At 39.2% G+C, this 20,145-nt stretch overlaps 1 protein-coding gene across 5 annotated transcripts in view; it reads left to right on the top strand.

The window, feature by feature from the left end:
* Positions 1 to 20,145, top strand: part of LOC110958063 (supervillin-like) — a 70,508-nt gene that overhangs the window by 31,285 nt on the left and 19,078 nt on the right. For 3 of the 5 annotated variants that reach the window (XM_051953514.1, XM_051953513.1, XM_051953511.1), the window contains 9 exons: positions 1,792 to 2,311; positions 12,212 to 12,344; positions 15,417 to 15,473; positions 16,263 to 16,340; positions 16,847 to 16,994; positions 18,764 to 18,859; positions 19,165 to 19,245; positions 19,505 to 19,682; positions 19,793 to 19,965. In XM_051953514.1, coding sequence (XP_051809474.1) covers positions 1,792 to 2,311; positions 12,212 to 12,344; positions 15,417 to 15,473; positions 16,263 to 16,340; positions 16,847 to 16,994; positions 18,764 to 18,859; positions 19,165 to 19,245; positions 19,505 to 19,682; positions 19,793 to 19,965 — 1,464 coding nt within the window. The remainder of the gene's footprint in view (positions 1 to 1,791; positions 2,312 to 12,211; positions 12,345 to 15,416; positions 15,474 to 16,262; positions 16,341 to 16,846; positions 16,995 to 18,763; positions 18,860 to 19,164; positions 19,246 to 19,504; positions 19,683 to 19,792; positions 19,966 to 20,145) is intronic. The other 2 variants (XM_051953512.1, XM_051953515.1) reach the window with 2 other exon arrangements.

Here is a 20,145-nt window from a genome sequence, read left to right as displayed (position 1 = left end):
ATATCACTGCAGCCCACTCAGCTGGCTTTTTAAAAAAAACTATTGCTCATGTTTCTTTCTTACAAAACCTTCTGCATATGTGCATACATGTGATTCAGAGATGAGCTCTCATTACACACGGGAATTAATGGTAATCTAATATGTGTGTGTCCATTAACTGATGCACATTTAAACCTCCAGACACCCATACTTCATGATCATCAGGATAATCAGTCTGTAGTTGTCAGCACGTTAGTGTGCAAGATGGCCGTATTTTATCAATATCTACAAAAACTCTTTCCATCTAGAAAGTGTGTCAGGATTGGTTTTCTTGGTTGGTACATATTACAGATTCCAGCTTCTTGAAGGTATTGCAGTAGCAAACTACTGTCTGTTGTCAGAAAACCGAATTTAGAGAAAAACTATGAAATAAAATGGATGCCATGGAAAGAACAATTTGGTCATTTTTGCTGCCTCCAGCTGTAAAATTGAAAATGAAACATCCCTGAATGCACTGGCTAAAGATTAAAAATAGTTTCATTCTGCAGCCACACATTTTAAAACAACTTGACTGACATTTCTTCGACACACTTGTTGACTTTAAAGACAGGATGACGTACAGATTTAAGATGTGACCTCAGCAGAAACTCTTACCACAGCAGCTTTGAACTGAAAAGAGGCTGAATTAGTCAGATTAACTCAAAACACAGAAAATTGTTAAAACTTTAGCAAAATCAATAGAACTCTGTAACATGCTGTTATTGTTTAATAGCTAGGTTAGATATGTAATGCAGAAATCCGCTCGTCCTGGTCAAAAAGAATATTTCAGGTATCCACAGCGTTCTTCTTCAACATTTTTACCCCTCACATGTATGGATGTTTCTCATTACAGATACAATTCAGCTGCATGTGTTAATCCCAGTTTTAGATATCTACAATTAAATTATGAATAGCCCTAATTTTAGTTTAAAATAGCTTTAATTCCCCTCAATTCAAGATAAATGAAGAAAGAATTGGCACACATCACAAACTGGAATTATCACATAAATGTAGTTATGGATATCTTTAATTACAGCTTTTGACTCAGCGAAATGACGTTGTAGATAACTATTGTTTCGCCAAAGGCTACAGAAAGTGGGAGGCAGAGGCAGCTTTCTCTTCAGACCACCATGTCAGAAAAGCCTGAAGCTGAAGTTCTAGTAAATTTTGACCACGAGCCTCTAAAGAATGAAGCTCTTGTTCTTGACAAACTCCTCACTGATGACTTCTTGCTGCTACGCAGTATTCTCTAACACCATAGTTTGTCACCATGACTGCTGCTTGCACTATTTTAATACTTTTTGGCGTTATATGCAATCAGAAACCTCGCATGAACACAACAAATTCAGACTAGTCATAATGACATTTAAGATATCTGTAACTGATATTTTGATGAATCACATCATTACAGATTACGGATTACAGTTATTTCTGTCATTTTGACCAGTCAGACTAACAATATGAAGACCTAGAATAGAAATTCTGACTAGTCACAGTGTCATTATGATTAGTCAAAGAGATGTTGTTGATATCTGTAATTTTACTCAACTAATCTGCCTGGTATTACATCCTTTGAGTCCTTGCAGCATATTAAGCTATACAGTCAGCAATAATGTAGCTTTCATCATAGGCAGTTTCACTTTTACAGAAGACTGTGGGGAGATCTGGAAATATTATATTCTATTGCATAAAAACACCAAATTTTGTTGTGGCTTTCATTTCTTTCATGTCAGACATTTTAAATATATGATTGTGATGCACTTTGACTTGCAGACTTGTTGGATCATCCAGCGCCACTGAGGCCTCTCATCGCCAAAGTATCATCTAGGACAGTTTCCCACGTTTCAAGCAGCCAACAGCAGCAGCAGCATACCATCATCCAGCCTCCTCAGTCTCTTCCCAAACCCTTCACCCAGCAGCCTCCTCCAACCCAACCCAAACCTCCGTCATACGTCCAGCCCCAGCCCTACTCCCAGCCACCACCAACGTACCCCAAACCTTTCACCCACTCCCCGCAGACCCAGCCCAAACCTCAGGGATTCATCCAGCCCCTCCCCAAACCTTACCCCCAGACAGGCCCCCAGACTCAACCCAAGCCCCAGGTGCCTCCACAGACTCCGCCCAAACCTCAGTCGTTCCCCCAGGCGCTGGTCAAGTCTCAGTCCCTGCCCCTGGACCACAGCGAGGACTTCAGCAGGCACAGTGTCCATTCTGGAGATCTGCTGTCCCCAACGGAGTCCGGAGACCAACTGTCTGACGGCATGTCCGCCAAACAGATGTCCATCAAGGAGAGGTGAGTGGCAGTGATGCCAGTATTGTACTTGAAATATACTCCAATGTTTTTACATGTATTTGGTTAATTTGTAACTACATACGGTGTGACAGTCAAAGGCAGAGCAAAATGACAGCATGACAACAATTTTTGTCATTTGAAACCAAGCTCAATCCTCTGAACCACAACTGATTTCTGTGTATTTTTTGCTCCTGTCACTACAACATAAAGTCCGGTACCTTTTTGGAAACCGTACAACTATGGGTAGAAGTAGAGAGGTTTGAAAAATGTCTTCTGTACCCTATGACAAAATTGTAATGCCATGATTCTTAAGAAAAAAAAACAACAAGGCTGGGTGAATCTATTTGATTATTTATTTTAGAAAAAGAAAACTGGAGTGTACATATACACTACTGTTCAAAAGTTTGGGGTCATCCAGACAATTTCATGTTTCCATGAAAACTCACTGTTTTATTCATGTGCTAACATAACTGCACAAGGGTTTTCCAAAGCATAAAACAGAAGGATGCAAGGCGTCTGAACAAACTGATTAAAAAAGCTGGCTCTGTGGTTGGAATCGGATTGAACACATTGGAGGATGAGGTGGAGAGACGGGCACTGAGCAAGATGGAGGCCATTCTGACCAACATGGATCATCCATTTCATATCTGCATCAAAGAACAACGAAACATCAGTGGACGGCTCCTATCCCTGCGCTGCAAGACCGAAAGATTTAGGAAATCTTTCTTGCCATCAGCAATCAGGCTATTCAATTCAAAATTAAACAGATAAGAACCCTGACAACTGAATTTCCCTTCAGGGATGAATAAAGTAATTCTGATTCTGATTAATCATCATTTAGCCAGCGAAATATTTGAGTTACCCTAAAAATAATAATGCAGCATCTGAAACATCTCTTGCTGCAGACAAGAAAATCCTCATAAAGTAATCAAGGGAATTATTTTAGCTCAATAAGATTATGAGTAGAATTTCGGTAGCTGGAATCAAATACAAGTTCGGGACCAAAATGTGAACAATAAACAATTGAGTCAACTGGACTTAGTTATTAAAACATTCATTTACTAACAACAACAGGGCAACAACAACTAACTATGATTAACCCGTTGCGCTTCAGTTGCGCTTCAGTGTCCCGCCCGCGGTACACTTTGAGATCTGCATAAGCAATTTGCTAAATGTCTGAAACTGCAAACGTGATTATACAAACACTAAACACCGATGGAAAGCTTAGATTCTCATGAATCCACCGGAAAAACCACTTTCAGATGTGATAACCACAGCGGGTAATATAAACACATTTGTCCGACAAACAACGAATATTCATCCATCCGTTCTCTATACACGGCTTCAACGTACACAGGGCAACTCACATTTCCGGGTTCATTATTACACACAGATGAAAATATTCCACAAAAAACAGCCGTAATCCAACCTTGGTCATCCAGACGAAACAAGCCAGTAAAATATTTTGTCCAAAACATGTCTTGAAGTCGGTATATAATCCACGAATTGGTCATTTTCAAGGAAATGCACTTCGCTATGCGCGTCCAATATTCCCTGTATTTCTCGTCATATTTTTATTTACAAATAGAATATTAGCGGGGGGTTTTTTTGTGCTGAAAATGGCTGGAATTGACTGCAGTTTAAAGGGTTAATGACGTCTATCAACTAAGAGCACAACAATACACATAGAACATAAAACAAGCAATAAGCGGAATGTGAATGATAGGGAAGGAAGGAATAGAGTGCAATATTACGACTCATTGTTGGGAGAGTATTACATTATAATCCTCTGGGAGGAAGGAATTAGAAGACCACACCTGAAAGCAGCTGTAACTTTTGGGAAATGCCAATGTGAAAGCCTGCCAATTTAACGGTTTTAGGAAATCTAAGAGTTTAGAAGAATGCACCAAGTATTCAGTGATTGAAAGGTACTTGCATGCCCATGATGATGATGACGAAGGTGACGATGATGCGTGCGGTCCGGTTGGCCTGTGGAAGTGGGTCGGAACAACGGTGGACTAAGTGGAGCCTCAGAGTGAATGGATAGCAAGTCGACTTCAAAATTCAGGAGAACTCAAAATGGTGCTTTCAGATGTGGTCTTTTAAAGGGGGTCTTTGCATATTATTAACTCAGCAGGGGTCTGGTACATCCTCCGTCAGGGAGGGCTGATGTCCAGATGTCCCTCACAGAGTTACATTTTCAGGTAATTTCTGTCACTTTCCAAAATATTGAAATCTGGTGAACATGGTTTATCTAGGAGCATTACTAGCCGATAGCTGATTAAAATGATGCCAAGCATGCTCATATGTGATCGGCAGACATGTTAAAATTATGACATTGATATTAGTCAGGAGGAATAAAATATTAAAAGTAAGGCAAGAGGTAGATTAATCATGAAGTCATTGAAAAGTTCACTTGTTCGGTGAAATGGATGTACATAAAATGAGTTTTGTCCAGAATTGTGGGATGATTATCTTTGTTGGTTCTGACTGGAGTTCAGAGTTCCTTTGTCTGTGAATGGAATGTCTTTGAAGTGGTCCTCCAGGTTTCTGAGCTTCTTCCCGTCTGTGGTTTAGGAATCAGTCAGAATTTTTATGGCCATCAATTCGGTTCCTTGGAGGCTTGGTGATACTTGGGGGTTTTGAGCCAGTCTCTTGCTAAGACAGGTCCAATACACATCCTGGAGGTCTGTAATGGGGGAATCCTTTAACGTTGGCTCTCGGTCTCGCTTCCTGCTGCCTCGGTCCTTCACACCCCCATGCCAGACATTTCCCACATCTGGCGTGGTGTTCTGGTGTCCCTCTTGCTTCACTGATCAAAAGGGGAGCCTGTCTCCATCCTGTGGCTGCAGAGGTGCTGGGACTCCAGAGCTTTAGGTGGGGGGATAAACAAACCCTGTCCTGGTTCTGTTTCACTGTTGATAATGACTGGTGGATCCTACAGTGTGTTACTGCATTATAAAGTCTGGTACCTTTTTGGAAAAAGTACAACCATAACTAGAGGTAGTTATTTATTTATTTTTATTTTTTTATTTATTTATTTCATTTATTTAATCAGGGACAATGCACAATAAACATTAATCCATATAAGGAAAATATGCATGTGCCAGGTTATAGCACAAAGAGCTAATTTCCACCTGTAGTCCCTGGGCAGGTTGCTGTTACCATTAAAAGAAAAAAAAAAAAAAAAAAAAAAAAAAAAAAAAAAAAAACAGTACATTGTAACAGTCACACAGTAACACATACAGTTACAGTTTACCCCAGTCACTCAATGTGTACAAACTTGCTGCGACAATAACCATGTTCTAGTTAAACGCTTGAACACGCTAAAGTCTGTGCATGCCATGATTTCACTGGGAAGAGTGTTCCAAAGGCTCACAGCTCTGTAAGAAAATGACTGTTGGCCAAAAGTAGTTCTGCACCTTGGAACAATACACTCTCCTCTGACTGTCGACCGTGTAGACCGAGAAATTTGTTCTGCACTCAGAGTAATAAACTTTCTCAGTGGGGGGGCAGTCAGATTATGAATTATTTTAAATAATAAGGAAATTTGATTGAATTTAATTAAATTATCAAAACTAAAAAAATTGTATTTATTAAGGATGTTACAGTGATGATATCGAAAAGGCTTTCTATCATGGATTTTTAGGGCTCTCTTATACAAAGACTCAAGTGGTTTCACTGATGTTTCACAAGCCTGAGACCAGCTGGACATACAATATAAAAGATGCGGGACAATCATCGTATTGAGATAAGTATAAGAGGCCTCTGTTGTTAAAGAATTTCTAATATGTTTATAATTCATTAAATTGAATTTCAGTTTATTACCAATTTTTTTAATATGGGTTTTAAAACAAAGATTTGAATCTATTGTTAAACCCAAGTATTTTGTTTCATCTACATTTTTAAGTTTTTGCCCATTTACTTCGATTTCACATATTTTTAATAGTTTTCTTTTATTTGAAAAAAACATTGAGACTGTTTTATCTAAGTTTAGAGTGAGGCAGGATGTCTGTAGCCATTTGGCTACTTTCTGCATCTCCTTATTTAACTTTTCCACAACCTCAAACTCATCTTTCCCGAAAGTAAAAATCACCGTATCGTCGGCATACATTATTATCTCAACATCAGGACACACTGCAGGGAGGTCATTTATATAAATGCTGAAAAGCAAGGGTCCTAAAATAGACCCCTGCGGCACTCCCATAGAGGCAGATTTAAATTCAGATTTAACGTTATTCACCCGCACACATTGATGTCGGTCACTTAGGTAAGATTGCAGCCACTTTTGGGTATGATTAGAAAAATGATATTTATTTAACTTATTATGCAATATCTGATGATTAACTGTATCAAAGGCTTTACGCAGATCAATGAAGACTGCTGCCACCACCCCTCCCCGATCTATGAATGCCCTGACTGTTTCCAAAAAATAACAACAGGCTGAATCTGTTGAATATCTTTGCCTAAAACCAAATTGCATTGGATTTAAGAGTAATTGTGAGTCCAGGTGGTTGGTCAGTTGCTCTGCAACAATTTTCTCAAGCACCTTTGATACGGCAGGAAGAATACTTATCGGACGATAACAACTCATGTCTTGTTTGTCTCCAGATTTAAAAATAGGGGTAATAATGGCTGGTTTTAAAACTGCAGGAAAAATACCCTCCCTGATCGAATGATTAATCATCTTTGTTAATGGATCAGAAAAAATATCCCTATAATGTTTTAAAAAAGTTGTATCTATACCATAAATATCTTTTGCCTTACTACTATTCAATGTTGTAATTATTTTTTTAACTTTAACTGTATTTATTGGGCAAAGGATCATATTGGAATTGTCATTAATGACAGAAATAGGATCAACGAATTTAAAGTCTTTGGCCAATGTTTTGACACCATTTATAAAATAATCATTAAAATTTGTTGCTATTGCCAAAGAATCATTAACTATATTTCCATTTATTTTAAGACGAATACCCTCACTTTCAGATTTTTCTTTTCCAAGCAATTTATTAATAGTTTTCCATATTATTCTACTATTTCCTTGTGCATTTTTAATAATGTCAAGGAAAAACCCAGCCTTGGCTTTTCGAAGTGCTACTGTAACCTTATTTCTCTGACTTGTAAAATTAAGACGATCAGTTATTAATCCGGACCTCAGGAAAGCTTTCAATGCCATATCTCGCTTTTTCATCATTTCCCAGATAGCTTTAGTGAACCACGGCAAATTTTGTTTTGTACTTTGCCTTCTTTGCCTATTTTTTGTATATTTTGTTAAAATACTATTTACAGTTAACATTAAATCATGACAACCCTCTTCACAAGATTTATTCTTGAGGATGTCTGTCCAGTTTATTTGTTTTAGATCGTTTTCAATTTGATTCAGATCTTTCTTTGAAATAAAAGTGATACATGTTTTACCTTTAATTTGAATTTCTTCTTTATACCTTGCCTTTGTCAATTTTCGAGCTAATAAGGTTAAATTATGATCAGACATACCTGTAATTAAATTATAAATTTTAGTAACTCTCTCAGGCTTATTTGTAAATATTAGATCTATTAAAGTTTGTGAAGATTTTGTTATTCGCGTTGGTTTATCTAACATCTGTGTCATTTGAAAGGATTTTGTTATTTCCTCAAGTTTATACCTGCACGATCTCTCAGACCAATTTAAGTTAAAATCACCCAAAAGAATAACTTCCTTTCCCTCACACTGTTTAAGCAGTCTACCAAGAGAAACAAAGAAATCATTAGTAGCTTTTGGGGGTCGATATATTACAATAACACAAAAAATCATTTGGGGGGACAAAGTAATAATGATACCAACACATTCCAGATTACAATCGTTAAAATCCAGTATCTGACTTTGAATATGATTTTTTACATAGATCAACACACCACCGCCTTTACCCTTCAATCTATCACGCCTGTACAAAGTATATCCCGGCACATTCACAACTGATGAAGGAATAGACGGGGTTAACCAAGTTTCTGTCAAGCAGAGATAATCGAGATTTGAATCAGTCAACAAATGCTCTATCTGCTCAGTCTTTGAGACAACGCTACGGATATTCAAATGTCCTCCGAAAATACCCTTTGGCTTAGTTTTCGGGTTCCAGAGCACGCTCGCGTGATTTACAGTCTCAAACAGTTTCATATGCTGTTGTTTTTTTGCAGCGATGATAGTTGCAGTGTTTGCTAATTTTGCGTGAGCTAAAGGCGTTAACATTGTCCCGGAGATGTTATTAGGAGTAGAATTTGTAGCATTACCTCGTCTTCCCACACAGGCCTCGTAAAAATGGGGCCGCGACATTTCCACCAAAGGAGAGGGAACAGCTGATTTTGAAGCGTCCCCTCGATTCATGTGGTCCGCAGGTCCAGGATTTAAGTGGATATCTCCGCATAGAAGTAAAAACGAACAAAGCAGGATAGAGTATTTCCGAGTCCAACTTGTTGGCACCAATGTTTGCCTTAGGCCACGCCGCTGAAATAGCGCACTGCCAATGCACGCTCGTCCGCCATTTAAAACATTTGCGTATAACGTGTACTGGCACCATGATACAAGTGGTTCTGGTTCAACTACATCCAAGCACACCGAAGCCTGTTTCTGGAAGGCCGAGGAGCGCTCGCATCTGCACATGGCAGACCAATTTCCCCACAGTTGAGTCAGTAGTAGAAGCAGCACATACAAGGTAGCCCAAAGATGTAACGAAGGTGCCCTTGCTTTACTGTATTTAAGACGTATATTCCAAGATGCAGAAGTTCCGTTTATAAAAAAGTCAGGCGATCTCTCATGTTGTTTTAAGAGAGATACAGACACGGATGCAGCAGCACCTGCCAAACTGCTGCCTGCCACCGCCGCCATGACAGCTGATTGCTCAGTGTTTTAATGCCATAATTCATTTAAAAAAGCCAAAAAAGGATCCTTCATGTGACAGGTGTGGGCTTGGACCAGCAACACTAGGGCATATGTTCTGGAGCTGTCCCAAACTATCAGATTATTGGGATTCTATTTTTAAATCACTGTCCTGTATTTTAGGGAGACCTATTGATGCAGACCCGTTGGTGGCGGTTTTAGGAATCATTGATCCGAGTATGACAAAAAGTAACATTGAAGATTGCATCGTTCTGTTTGTCAGTATACTCGCGCGAAGATTGATATTACTGAACTGGAAGCAAAAGGCAGCACCAACTTATTCAAATCTTATGACTGATGTCATGAGACATTTAGAGCTGGAGAAAATTAGATTTGTATTGAAGAATCAAGAAAGAAAGTTCCACAAGGTTTGGCAGCCATTTATTGATTATTTTAACCATAAAACATAGCCTGATGGCAAAACTCTAGAAGCATTTTAACCCCAAATGGAAGGAAAGGATTTCTGACTTTTCTTTTTCTCGCTCTTTTTTTTTTATTTGTTTGTTTTGTTTGCAAAGTATCCACGTGTATGTATGTGTGTATATATGTGTTTATATACGTGTACATGTATATATATGTAATTTATATTACATCATCTCTATTTCTGTGTCTCTATGATGCAAGAGCTAATCATATTACTGCCGAACGTGTACATATACGTGTAAAGGTGTGAGGCATTCGTTTCACTGTTATGTTCTTATTTTAAACGTGAAAAAACAATAAAAGAGATTTACCAAAAAAAAAAAAAAAAAAAAAAAAAAGCCAAAAAAGGCCAGGTGAATTTCTTTGATTGAATATTTTACAAAAATTTAAGAAACCTGGAATGAAAATATACAAAATTTTTCCAAGCGGTCGCAGGTGTTACCAGCACTGGGGAGAAAACAGTGGCTCCACATACTATTTTACTACGTCCAGTTTCAATTTGTTTACAGACTTGTCTCCACTCTGCTGTGTGTAAACGCAGCCTGCAGTTCAGTCTAAAAGCCCTCTCACTTTTGTCACATGACTGTTGGTTACAGTTGAATCAGTCATGTAATTTCATTAGTGCTGAGGAGTTCAGTACTTTGTTTTTACAGAATCTGATTACTGCTGATGGTGTATTTTTGGCAAAATGTTGAACAAGACATGTATAATTAAGTGATTTTGATGAGAAAGCCCATTAGATTTGGAATTTTTTCTGATAACAACTGCATATCTTACACGATTAGTTCAAGCACTACTGCAAATTGTTGGAAATCCAACCAAATTTTTTCTGTTTTCAGAGTTTCTAGCTCAGATAAATGGTCTCAGTTTGGTGATTTTAAAAATATAGCATGCCTTTCAAATCTGCCAGCGAGTTTTGAAGTTCAGAGGATTAAACAGTGCCATAATTAGATCGGACAAGATTCTGCAGCTTTGAATTATTATCAAGGTCCAAAACTAACAAAGTTTGTCAAGATCAGTGGCAGAAGTTACGAAAATCCACAACAAAAGAAAGTACAAAATGCTCCTATCCAACAAAATGGTAGATCACTAATAATTAATTATAATTTATTCTCAATAAAAGCCACATTTCACTGGTGTCCAATAGTAGTCAGCCGGTCAATAGAAAATTGAAATGAAAAAAGGTGGTCTTTAGATCCTAAAGCCTAGCAAGCTGGTCTAGTCAGGTGTGATTCAATTCATAAATCTGATTTCCACTTTGAGCTCGACTTTTTACAAGCTGAAAACTGAGAAGTCAGCAACGATCATACACAGACAACAAGAAAAACTAATTTTCAAGATACTTAATGAGGTAAAAATGACCTTTTCAGTCAAGTGTAAATTAAAGTGTAAATGCAAAAGTATTCAGTTAATCTAAAACCTGCCAAAACCACTAGTTTAACAGCATTTTGGAGTTACAAAAAGGTTAAATAAGACACTGTAAATTCTTCAAAAAATAAACAGTTAAATTCTATTTTCTCAAGTGAAAGGAAAAATGTGTGTGTGTGTGTGTGTGTATATATATATATATATATATGTATATATATATATATATATATATATATATATATAAAGGCCAGGAAGAGAAGCATTGAATTAATGCTAAACTTGCAAATTTGCAGAGATTTCTAAACTCATTCACAATTTTCAGGGTCCAGTCAGAGCTCGGCCCTCAACAAGGTTAAAACTGAAATGTCAGCAAAGATCAGACACTGACACATTATTTTTTTTGCTGGCTGAGTCAAAAGCATCCGTCTAATAAATTAGCAGTGTTTGACAGAATCAGGCGTAAGTCACTGCCTGTCCTTCCTCACGGTATATAGGTTTGTTTAACTCTTTAGAGGTGAGACAGATTCATTTTTAGCATCCAGAGAGCTGCGTGGACTAGTATCCTCTGAGACTTACAGATTTCTCCCGATGCCCTCATTTCTGCCCTGTCCACGCTCAAGCAGATGAGACGATGACATACTTTCTTTTACCCCTCAGCCATCAGTTATCATAATCCTCCCGCTGTCTTCTGAGGCCCTTTATTACAGGCACGTTTGCTGGCCAAGGAGCAGAAATCTCTGACCTGGTTTTTCACCCATGAAATAATGGATGATAATAATGGAAACAGTAGTACATGAAGAAAGTCTTCATCATTTCAACAGCTTTGTCTCCATTTATTTTTAGATTTTCTGATAGTATATTACGGCAACTGTGATCAATGAGTCTAAAATTAGCTCCTGTGAAAAAAACACAAGCTTCAACATCTAAAGCTTCGTCCGTGTACCAGGTGTGACTTGACTCAATTTCAGTGAAAGATTTGGGTTTGAATGGGAAAAAACACTCGGCTTGTGTGCAATATTTTACTTTTATCTAGATGTAGAATGCATGGTCATGAAATATTGTGACAGAAATGTGTTGGGTTCTTTAAAACACTGCAGTGGTGTGAAATCTGGAATGAAAACATGATTATAGTGGAGATTTTTAAACATATATCATGCTTTCAGCTGTAAAACGATTTTTTTTTCTTTTGTCAGAGTGGCACTGCTGAAGAAGAGTGGCGAGGAGGACTGGAGGAACAGGATCAACAAGAAGCAGGAGGTGGTTAAAGTGGCGTCCACTGAGCAGCAGGCTCAGCTATGGGAGACAGAGCAGACCTCCCAAAAGAAGGTTAGTTTTTTACTTACAACAATAAACAGCTGGTAGCCACAGCTCAGAAGCATTGCTTTTTTCACACTTGTGGCATCTCCTAACAAAGAAGTCATTTGTAACAAGAATATAATGCTTTTTATATGTAAATAATAAACAACAAAAAAATTGTATCGCACCTTACCTTGAAATATTACTCAAAATACTTAATTTAAACCAGCATCTGTTAGCATGAGCCCTAAAGGTGGAATCTGTGATTGTGGGAGGTTGTTGATATTTATCTACTTAGCACATTTAGACTAGCCTAGCTGCGCTAGACAACCCACGGCAACAAATTTAATTCTCTGCCAGGGTGGGTCTAGTTACCCTCCATAAGGCTCGAGGCTGGATTCTCCTAACACTGGCCGGACCAATCACCATGAAGTGTAGAGTCAGAAGGCGGGCGTAACTAAGTGACGACAGAGGCGTGACGATTCTGACAGAAACAACCGGCGCACAATAAAGTTATCTTTCGACTCGGCTTTGGCCACAGCCCTTAAAGATTTGAAGCTAAAATTCAACTTGAAAGATAAACAAAGGACGGCACTGAAGTGTTTCATTGAGAAGAAAGACGTATTTGGACTTATGCCGACGGGATATGGCAAATCCTTAATATACCAGTTGGCTCCGCTGGTTGGGAAGCTAATGGGACTTAGCCACAATCCGCCGGCGCTCCAGGAACTATGTCAGCCTATTTGTTGTGCTGATTGGTTGTATACCTACCCAATTGCTGCAGAGTGATTTGAAAGACAACCTTTTAGCCCGCCTCCCTCCCTGTCGAGCGTGCCTAGACCCTTGTGCCTTCAGAACATGGGGCGAGGCTACATTTAGACGCAAATGGGTGACAATTTAAGGGAAAAACCTGAACTCTTGGCCCTGACAGTGAAGAAATCTGGTGGCTCTGTTATTCTGTAGGGGACATTTTGGGAGCACTTTGAAGTAAGGGTCACTGCAAATTAATATGAAGTTGTTATGTATGATCAGCTTTATCCCATGATGAAGCATTTTTATGTTGATGGCAGTGGTCTCCCCCATAATGACAATGCCAACATACACAAGGCATGAAGGCTCACTGAATGAACTGATGAACGTGATATGAATCGTATGCTGTGGCCTTCACAGTCACCAGATCCCAACTGAGCACCTATGAAAGATTTTTTAAGACTCTTTCTACCCCCTTCAAAAAAACTAAATAAAGGAATGTCTTTTAGAAAAATGGTTTTCCATTCCTCAAATACAATTCCAGAGACATGCACAATCAAAGCCAAGGAGCACTGCAAAGGGCCTGGTGGCATAAAGTGGCCAAACACCTTACTAAGACACTTTATGTTGATTTTGTCCATTAACTTGTCATCTCTAATTAGTATAAAATGAGATGACTTGAGATAGAATAAGATGACTTGAGAGAACATAAAATACAATGAGATAACATAAGATGAAATAAGACAACATAAGACAACTTATGATAGCATCAGAATAGATAAACTGAAATAGCATAAAATACCTGAAGCTAACAAAAGATTAGATAACTTGAGATAGCATAAGATAGCGTAAGATAACTTAAGATAACATAAAATAGCTTGAGATAACATGAGATAAAATAGCATACCATAAGATAACTTGAGATAACGAAAGATAGGATAACTTGAGATACCATAAGCTGAGATAGCACAAGCTAACGTGAGATAACATTAGATAAGATATGATAGAACTGAAATGTTCTATATGTGCCTGATTTTACTCTTACTAATCTCTTTTGCTTCCATTTACCCATAGTTTTCCTCCACCTCCCTCTGCCAAGTGTGCAAAGTGCTTATTGGAACAGTATTATATAGATCTGTCCAAACCTCTTTGTTTCCAGTTGAGAGAGTTAGTGCTGTATACAAACATCACATTTATTGTCAGACACTTAAAGGCTAGCTGACCATGTGGAGATATTCGCTTAATTTCGCCAAAAGTGTATTGGGTTAGAATCTCAGACTTCACCTTTAACTCTGTCTTTTCAAAAACAATGCAAAATGTGCTCTACCACATTCCCTCTTATTTAGTCAAGTTTCTTCACTTGAATTTGTCTCATAGGTCATTCTCCTCACTGATTAAACTTTTTTGACGTTTTGATAAAACTGTAATTTTCTTAGAAATTCTGTATCAGCTGCTAGTTTACGTTGCAGTGGATGCTGCTGTAAAACTACAGTTTTCTGAAGCCCCATCAGTCCTGCTGGTGAGTCATGATCAATATGAATAATGGTGAAATCAATGGAGATTAAAATCAATCCAAGGTTGAAGATAAAACTGAATTTCTCCTTGCATTTTGACGTTCACCTTCCACTGTTTTCCTGCCACAGCTGTGTTTTGATCTCGGTCTGTGTCTCTGAATAGAAATGTAGATTTTCCTGAAACATATTACACTTGTGGGTGTTCTAGTTCCCCCAGTGCCACATTTCACTCCCTGTCCTTCATCGTTACCATGCCAGCTCCTGTCCCCCTCTCCCTCCTTTAGTTAAGTGCTTCTTTCATTCATTCCCTTTGGTCCATCTGTTGTTTGAGCCCAGCGGTCCAGATCATTGCAGCATCCAGCCCCTCGTAGACTGTAAACACAAAATCGTCTGCTTGCAGAATTAGCACACTCAGAGACTGGGAATACATTCTCTTTTTTTTTTTTTTTATGAGATCAGATTTGAGGAAGCTTCAGGCTAAATTTCACTTAAATCCCAAGAGATAATAACTTTAAAAGCTTATTTTAAAGCGAGAAATATTTCGGGAATCTCTTATGTGTATTTATATGCATCTCTGCTGGATTAAACGGCAGCTTGAGATGAATTTATAAGCTCAAAGGATCTAATTTAAGGATTTAGGACTGAGGCACTTTAAAGGAGTTCTTTTCTGTAGCTCATCTACTTCACATTAGTATTCTGAGGGGTGAAACTGCCTGCTTAAACCCTGGATGGTAATCCTCCCGGCCGTCTCACCCCTAAATCCATTAACAACAATGGTCGTCACCCCTTTTCCCTCTCTCTCTCTGATCGAGTACTTCCCCTGTGTTTAACCCCTCAGGAGGAAGGGGTGGTCGCTCAGGACTACTCTGCTGTGTCTGTGTCTGAGCAGCTGTGGGTAAGACCTGAACGCAGCCCTGAACCAATCAGCTTTGCGTGGGACCCTTATTGTCCAATCACAGTGTTGTTTGATTGGCTGTTTGCCGCTTCTCCTGAATCTGCTGCTCTCTGGATGCTTTCTATTTGCAGCCTTTAATGCTGCTGTCCAAAACAGTGGACCAACAAAAAATTACATAATTTTAAACTTAATCTGTGCAGCACACTTATCTAGCCTTTTTCTTGTCAAATATTTGATTATTTAAAATCTTTAGACCCATGAAATGAGTTTAATTAAGTACTCTGACAGTGTGAAATAAATAAAATCTTAGTCGGAGTCTTCACAACTCAAAGAAAAACTGTATGTAGCCTTTAATGAGGGGCTGTGAATTGATTTTGTGCTGTTTAAAAGAGTCACAGGCCTAAGAGATTGGTAAAACTTGCTTGATACAGATATATTTGAGACTAGCTATTTCTTAATGCACCTCTGAGTTTTAAGCGGTCATGTTTTACTGCACAGAGGCTTTTTGTGGCTGTTACAGCTTGCAAAGTACCAGCAGGAAAATGGCTTTTGCACTTTGCTGCTTTGTTGCTAACTGTATAAATGTACTCATCTGATGGTGTTCCCCGCAATGTAATTAACATTTCTAAGGCTTTGCTAGTGATCATAAATGGATAGCCTGGCCTTGGGTTCCTCTCCTTTTGCATCCATCCCTTACCTTCCTTCATCTGTGTGTTCATTGTTCCTCTTCCATTTCCTCTTCCTGTCCTTTCCTCTCTTTCACTTTTCCGCCCACTTCTACATCCTCAGGAACCCGTCTTCTCCTCCACATTTTCTCCCACTATCTCCCTTGGCCAAAAGTGTCAGTATATTGAGCATCATAGTCAGGTAAGGACATGTACCGAGCACGCTCCAATGGGCAGCATGTACCGGAGATGTATCTTTCTTGCTTGGTTTGCAGCCAGCGGTGTGAAGGACGCTTTTATTTACAACACGAGTACATTTCGGTGTGCAGCCGTCGCTTCCTCTGAGGACTAAAGTCGATGATATAGCCATGCACTTAGCATGCTTGAATGCATCCAATCTCTTTACATCCCCTTGGTTTGATACTGTCACAACATGAATAATTGCTCATGAGGGAATAAAGTGGTGACATTAAGCTACAGTGAAGCTGTGTGAGAACTGGTGTGGTTCTCAGTAGATGTAGGCTTGTATAGAAGCTTTTGATTTGGCTTCTTGGACTTGTTTTATGCTTTTATGTTAGAAAAAAGTCCAACATGACTAACAATAAAGCTGGCATCTGCCCTCATTGTGCAGAGTATTGCTTTGCATGCAAGACCGGGCGTTTTAACTCAATAATCTCTCGTAATTTGAATTTCATTGTGTCTGTGCAGAAGATGGGAGAGGAAATCGAGGCCCAGATGACCATCGAGGAGAGAAAACAGATGATTTCAACTCGGGAGGATGCCTGGAAGACGAAAGGCAAAGGAGCAGCTAATGACTCCACACAGTACACAGTGGCTGCACGAATGGTCAAGAAAGGTCAGTGCAAAAGTCTGCAGTTTGAAAATGCAACAACGAAAGACGTTTACACAAAATTATACACATGGGAAATCAAACAATGTGGTTACAGCAGAGAGTTGTAGTTCCCTATCCCACATCTCTTCAGTTTCAATCAAAAGTATACCATGTTTCATTTCATGCAGCTGCTCAACAGAAAGCTGCAAATGCCAGAGATAGCTTAATATCCTCTCAATTAGCCGCAACAACCCTGTTCATGCCTGGTAAAAACATGCATCTCTGGCTGATCTGATCACAAATTGACAGCTCTAAGTACATCAGTTCACACCTGGCATTACAGTGCATCTCTACATGGGATTCGAGTGACTACATTTTCTCCCTTTTTTGCTCTATAACTATAAAGACACAAACATCATTTGCGTTTGCGATGACTGACTGCTTTGTTGTTTTAACCAGCAGGAGGCAGCAATGCACCTTCCATGCCATTCATCCATCCATTCTCTATACACCGCTTTATCCTCACTAGGGTCGCTGGAGCCTATCTCAGCTGACTCGGGCGAAGGCAGAGGACACCCTGGACAGGTCGCCAGTCTGTCGCGGGGTTCATATACAGACAAACAATCACACTCACATTCACACCTACGGGCAATTTAGAGTAACCAATTAACCTCAGCATATTTCTGGACTGTGGGAGGAAGCCGGAGTGCCCGGAGAAAACCCACGCATGCACAGGGAGAGCATGCAAACTCCATGCAGAAAGATCGAAGGCCCACCCCGGGATTTGAACCGGGGATCTTCTTGCTGCAAGGCAAAAGTGCTAACCACTACAGCACTGTGCAGCCCACCTTCCATGCCAAGAAAATTAAAAGAAGAGAAAGAAATGACTGTTTCTGGGTTGTTGTTTTTTTGTTGCACTTTGATGTGATATTAATGGTGCACAAAGCAGTACGCATTTTCACTTGGGCAGACCATGCGAGTCGGTCCTTTAATGTAGCCATATGCAGCTTCGACCACCGAAGTGGATATCAACACATCCTGAATTAGAGCATTCACACCTGCTCTTAGAGCTGTTCAGTTGTAATTGGTTTACTAAATACACAATTTCATTTTGCAGAAATTGTTTATTTGGTAAACCCAACCATGCATGTTTTTGCCACGTGTGAACAGGATCTAAGAAACAGAGGTTTTGCTCATGTTGGATGGTTAAATGGTCAGTCAAAAATCATTCCTCATTTTACTAAGGTGTGAAGTTAACAGGTTTTTTAAAAAAAATCTGTACGTGAAGAAGTGATAGGGATTCAGAGCTATCTTTTCTGAATTTGATTGTAATTTATACAAAGAGTTGTTATTTTATTGATCACTTATTTAAGAGAGGAAATTGCTCTTTAGAGCTTTCATGTGTATTAGACCAGGTTTGAGTTGGTGTAGGTTTAATGTCTTAGTAATTGTGGTTGTATTTTGATGTATTTCTGATATTAAAGTATTGCCCAGATATTAAAGGAAACCCAGGATGATAAGCCACTGTTTCTGTGGGTAATGGTGATCTAAATGAAACAAGCATATAATCTGAGAGCTAAATTGTAACACAATATTTGAACAAAACTGAATTTTCTCTTTAAGACTGTAAAAATGGAAAATAATGTTTTGGTATGCACAACGCATATCTCAGTCACTACTTTGAGTTGATTTATCCTGCATATTATTAAACATAAGCACTGTTTGCGCTACACTGCTACCGACAGGAGCTTGTATCTTCAAAGTGTAAGATCATTCTGTCTGTGTGTCTACAGGTCTGGCAGCCTCCTCCTCAGTTATCAGTCCCATACTGTCACCAGTATCGACCAAACTCAAGAGCAACACGCCGGCCATCACCAAACCACAAGAGGGTGAGAAAGATTGGCGAGTGTTGTGTCAGTGCTGTCACTTCAGCAAAAGAAATCCCTGTTGGTTAGTTTTACAACTCCGTGAACAGAAATGCATTGACCTCAAGATCACTTTTAACCCTATTACTTGCAAAAAAACAAACAGAAAAATAACAGTGCATCGACGACAAATCATTTAATAGCCATAATACCTGATTGAGCACAAACAATAGCAGGCCCAAAATGTGTTTTTGGTTTGTTTACTTCAGGATAATTTTATCCTAAATGCCCCTATTGATTTTAAAATGTAATTATTGTTTCATCTCCAGAAATTGAGGCCCGACCAGACATGGAGTCTGATAAGAAACTAGACAAGCTGGAGAGCTTCCTGGGACGTCTGAATAGCAAAGGTACGCACTTCTACACTGACTGCAAGCTCCATTAAGAGATATGTTTGATATTAAGTGGGAAACCATTGATATTAGTGCAATTTCTAGCAAAAGCAGCACCCAAACTCTGAGTCATTTTGCAGCTTGCATGCTCTGTCATCTTCAACTGCAGTATCCTGTCGACCACTTCTCTTTTGGAAAAGCTTCAACTGTTGTGTATAATTTTTGTAACTGCACTGAGGCCTAATCTCATCTCTGCTTTGCAACTTGTTTTATTCAGTGGCAGGTTTGCAGGAAACCACCATAACAGTGACTGAGAAGGCAGTGAAGGAGGTGATGAAGCTGGATGATGAAATCTTCTCCAAGTTCTACAGACGTGTTGCTGAATTCCCACGCATGCCCACCAGGATCGAGATCAGCGAAGACTTTGACACCATCTTCGGTTCTCAGGGTCCCAAGTAAGGAAATACTAAAATATCTGTATTATATCAGCAGGCAGCAGGGAGTCTCTTGATCATAATTTCCGAATTTTTCATCATGCTCGTATGTCTGTTTTCTCCCTCCCCAGGCTGACTTCGGCCATGGTGCAGCACAAGCGGTCAGTTCGTCCATCCAGGAACGTTCAATCATCCAAAAACCCTCTGAAGATGCTGGCGGCCAGAGAGGACATCCGACACGAGTACACGGAGCAGAGATTGAACGTGGCCCAAGTGGAGAGCAAAAGGATGAAGGCTGAAAAGAGTGAGTTTCTGTATCTGTGTGTTTAATCCCTGTCATGTTGTGTTTCTTCAAAAATCCCAATAGGAAAACACTGGAAACGTTTGCAGCCTCTTTGTTTATTGTGTAAACAGTACAAATTAGCACGCCGCCTCACACGACCCACTTTTGTAGCAGAGTTTCCTGTAGGGATCTTGTTATTTT

The sequence above is a fragment of the Acanthochromis polyacanthus genome, chromosome 9, assembly GCF_021347895.1.
Source record: "Acanthochromis polyacanthus isolate Apoly-LR-REF ecotype Palm Island chromosome 9, KAUST_Apoly_ChrSc, whole genome shotgun sequence".
NCBI lineage: Eukaryota > Metazoa > Chordata > Actinopteri > Pomacentridae > Acanthochromis > Acanthochromis polyacanthus.
This window is presented reverse-complemented; position numbering and strand designations above follow the sequence as displayed.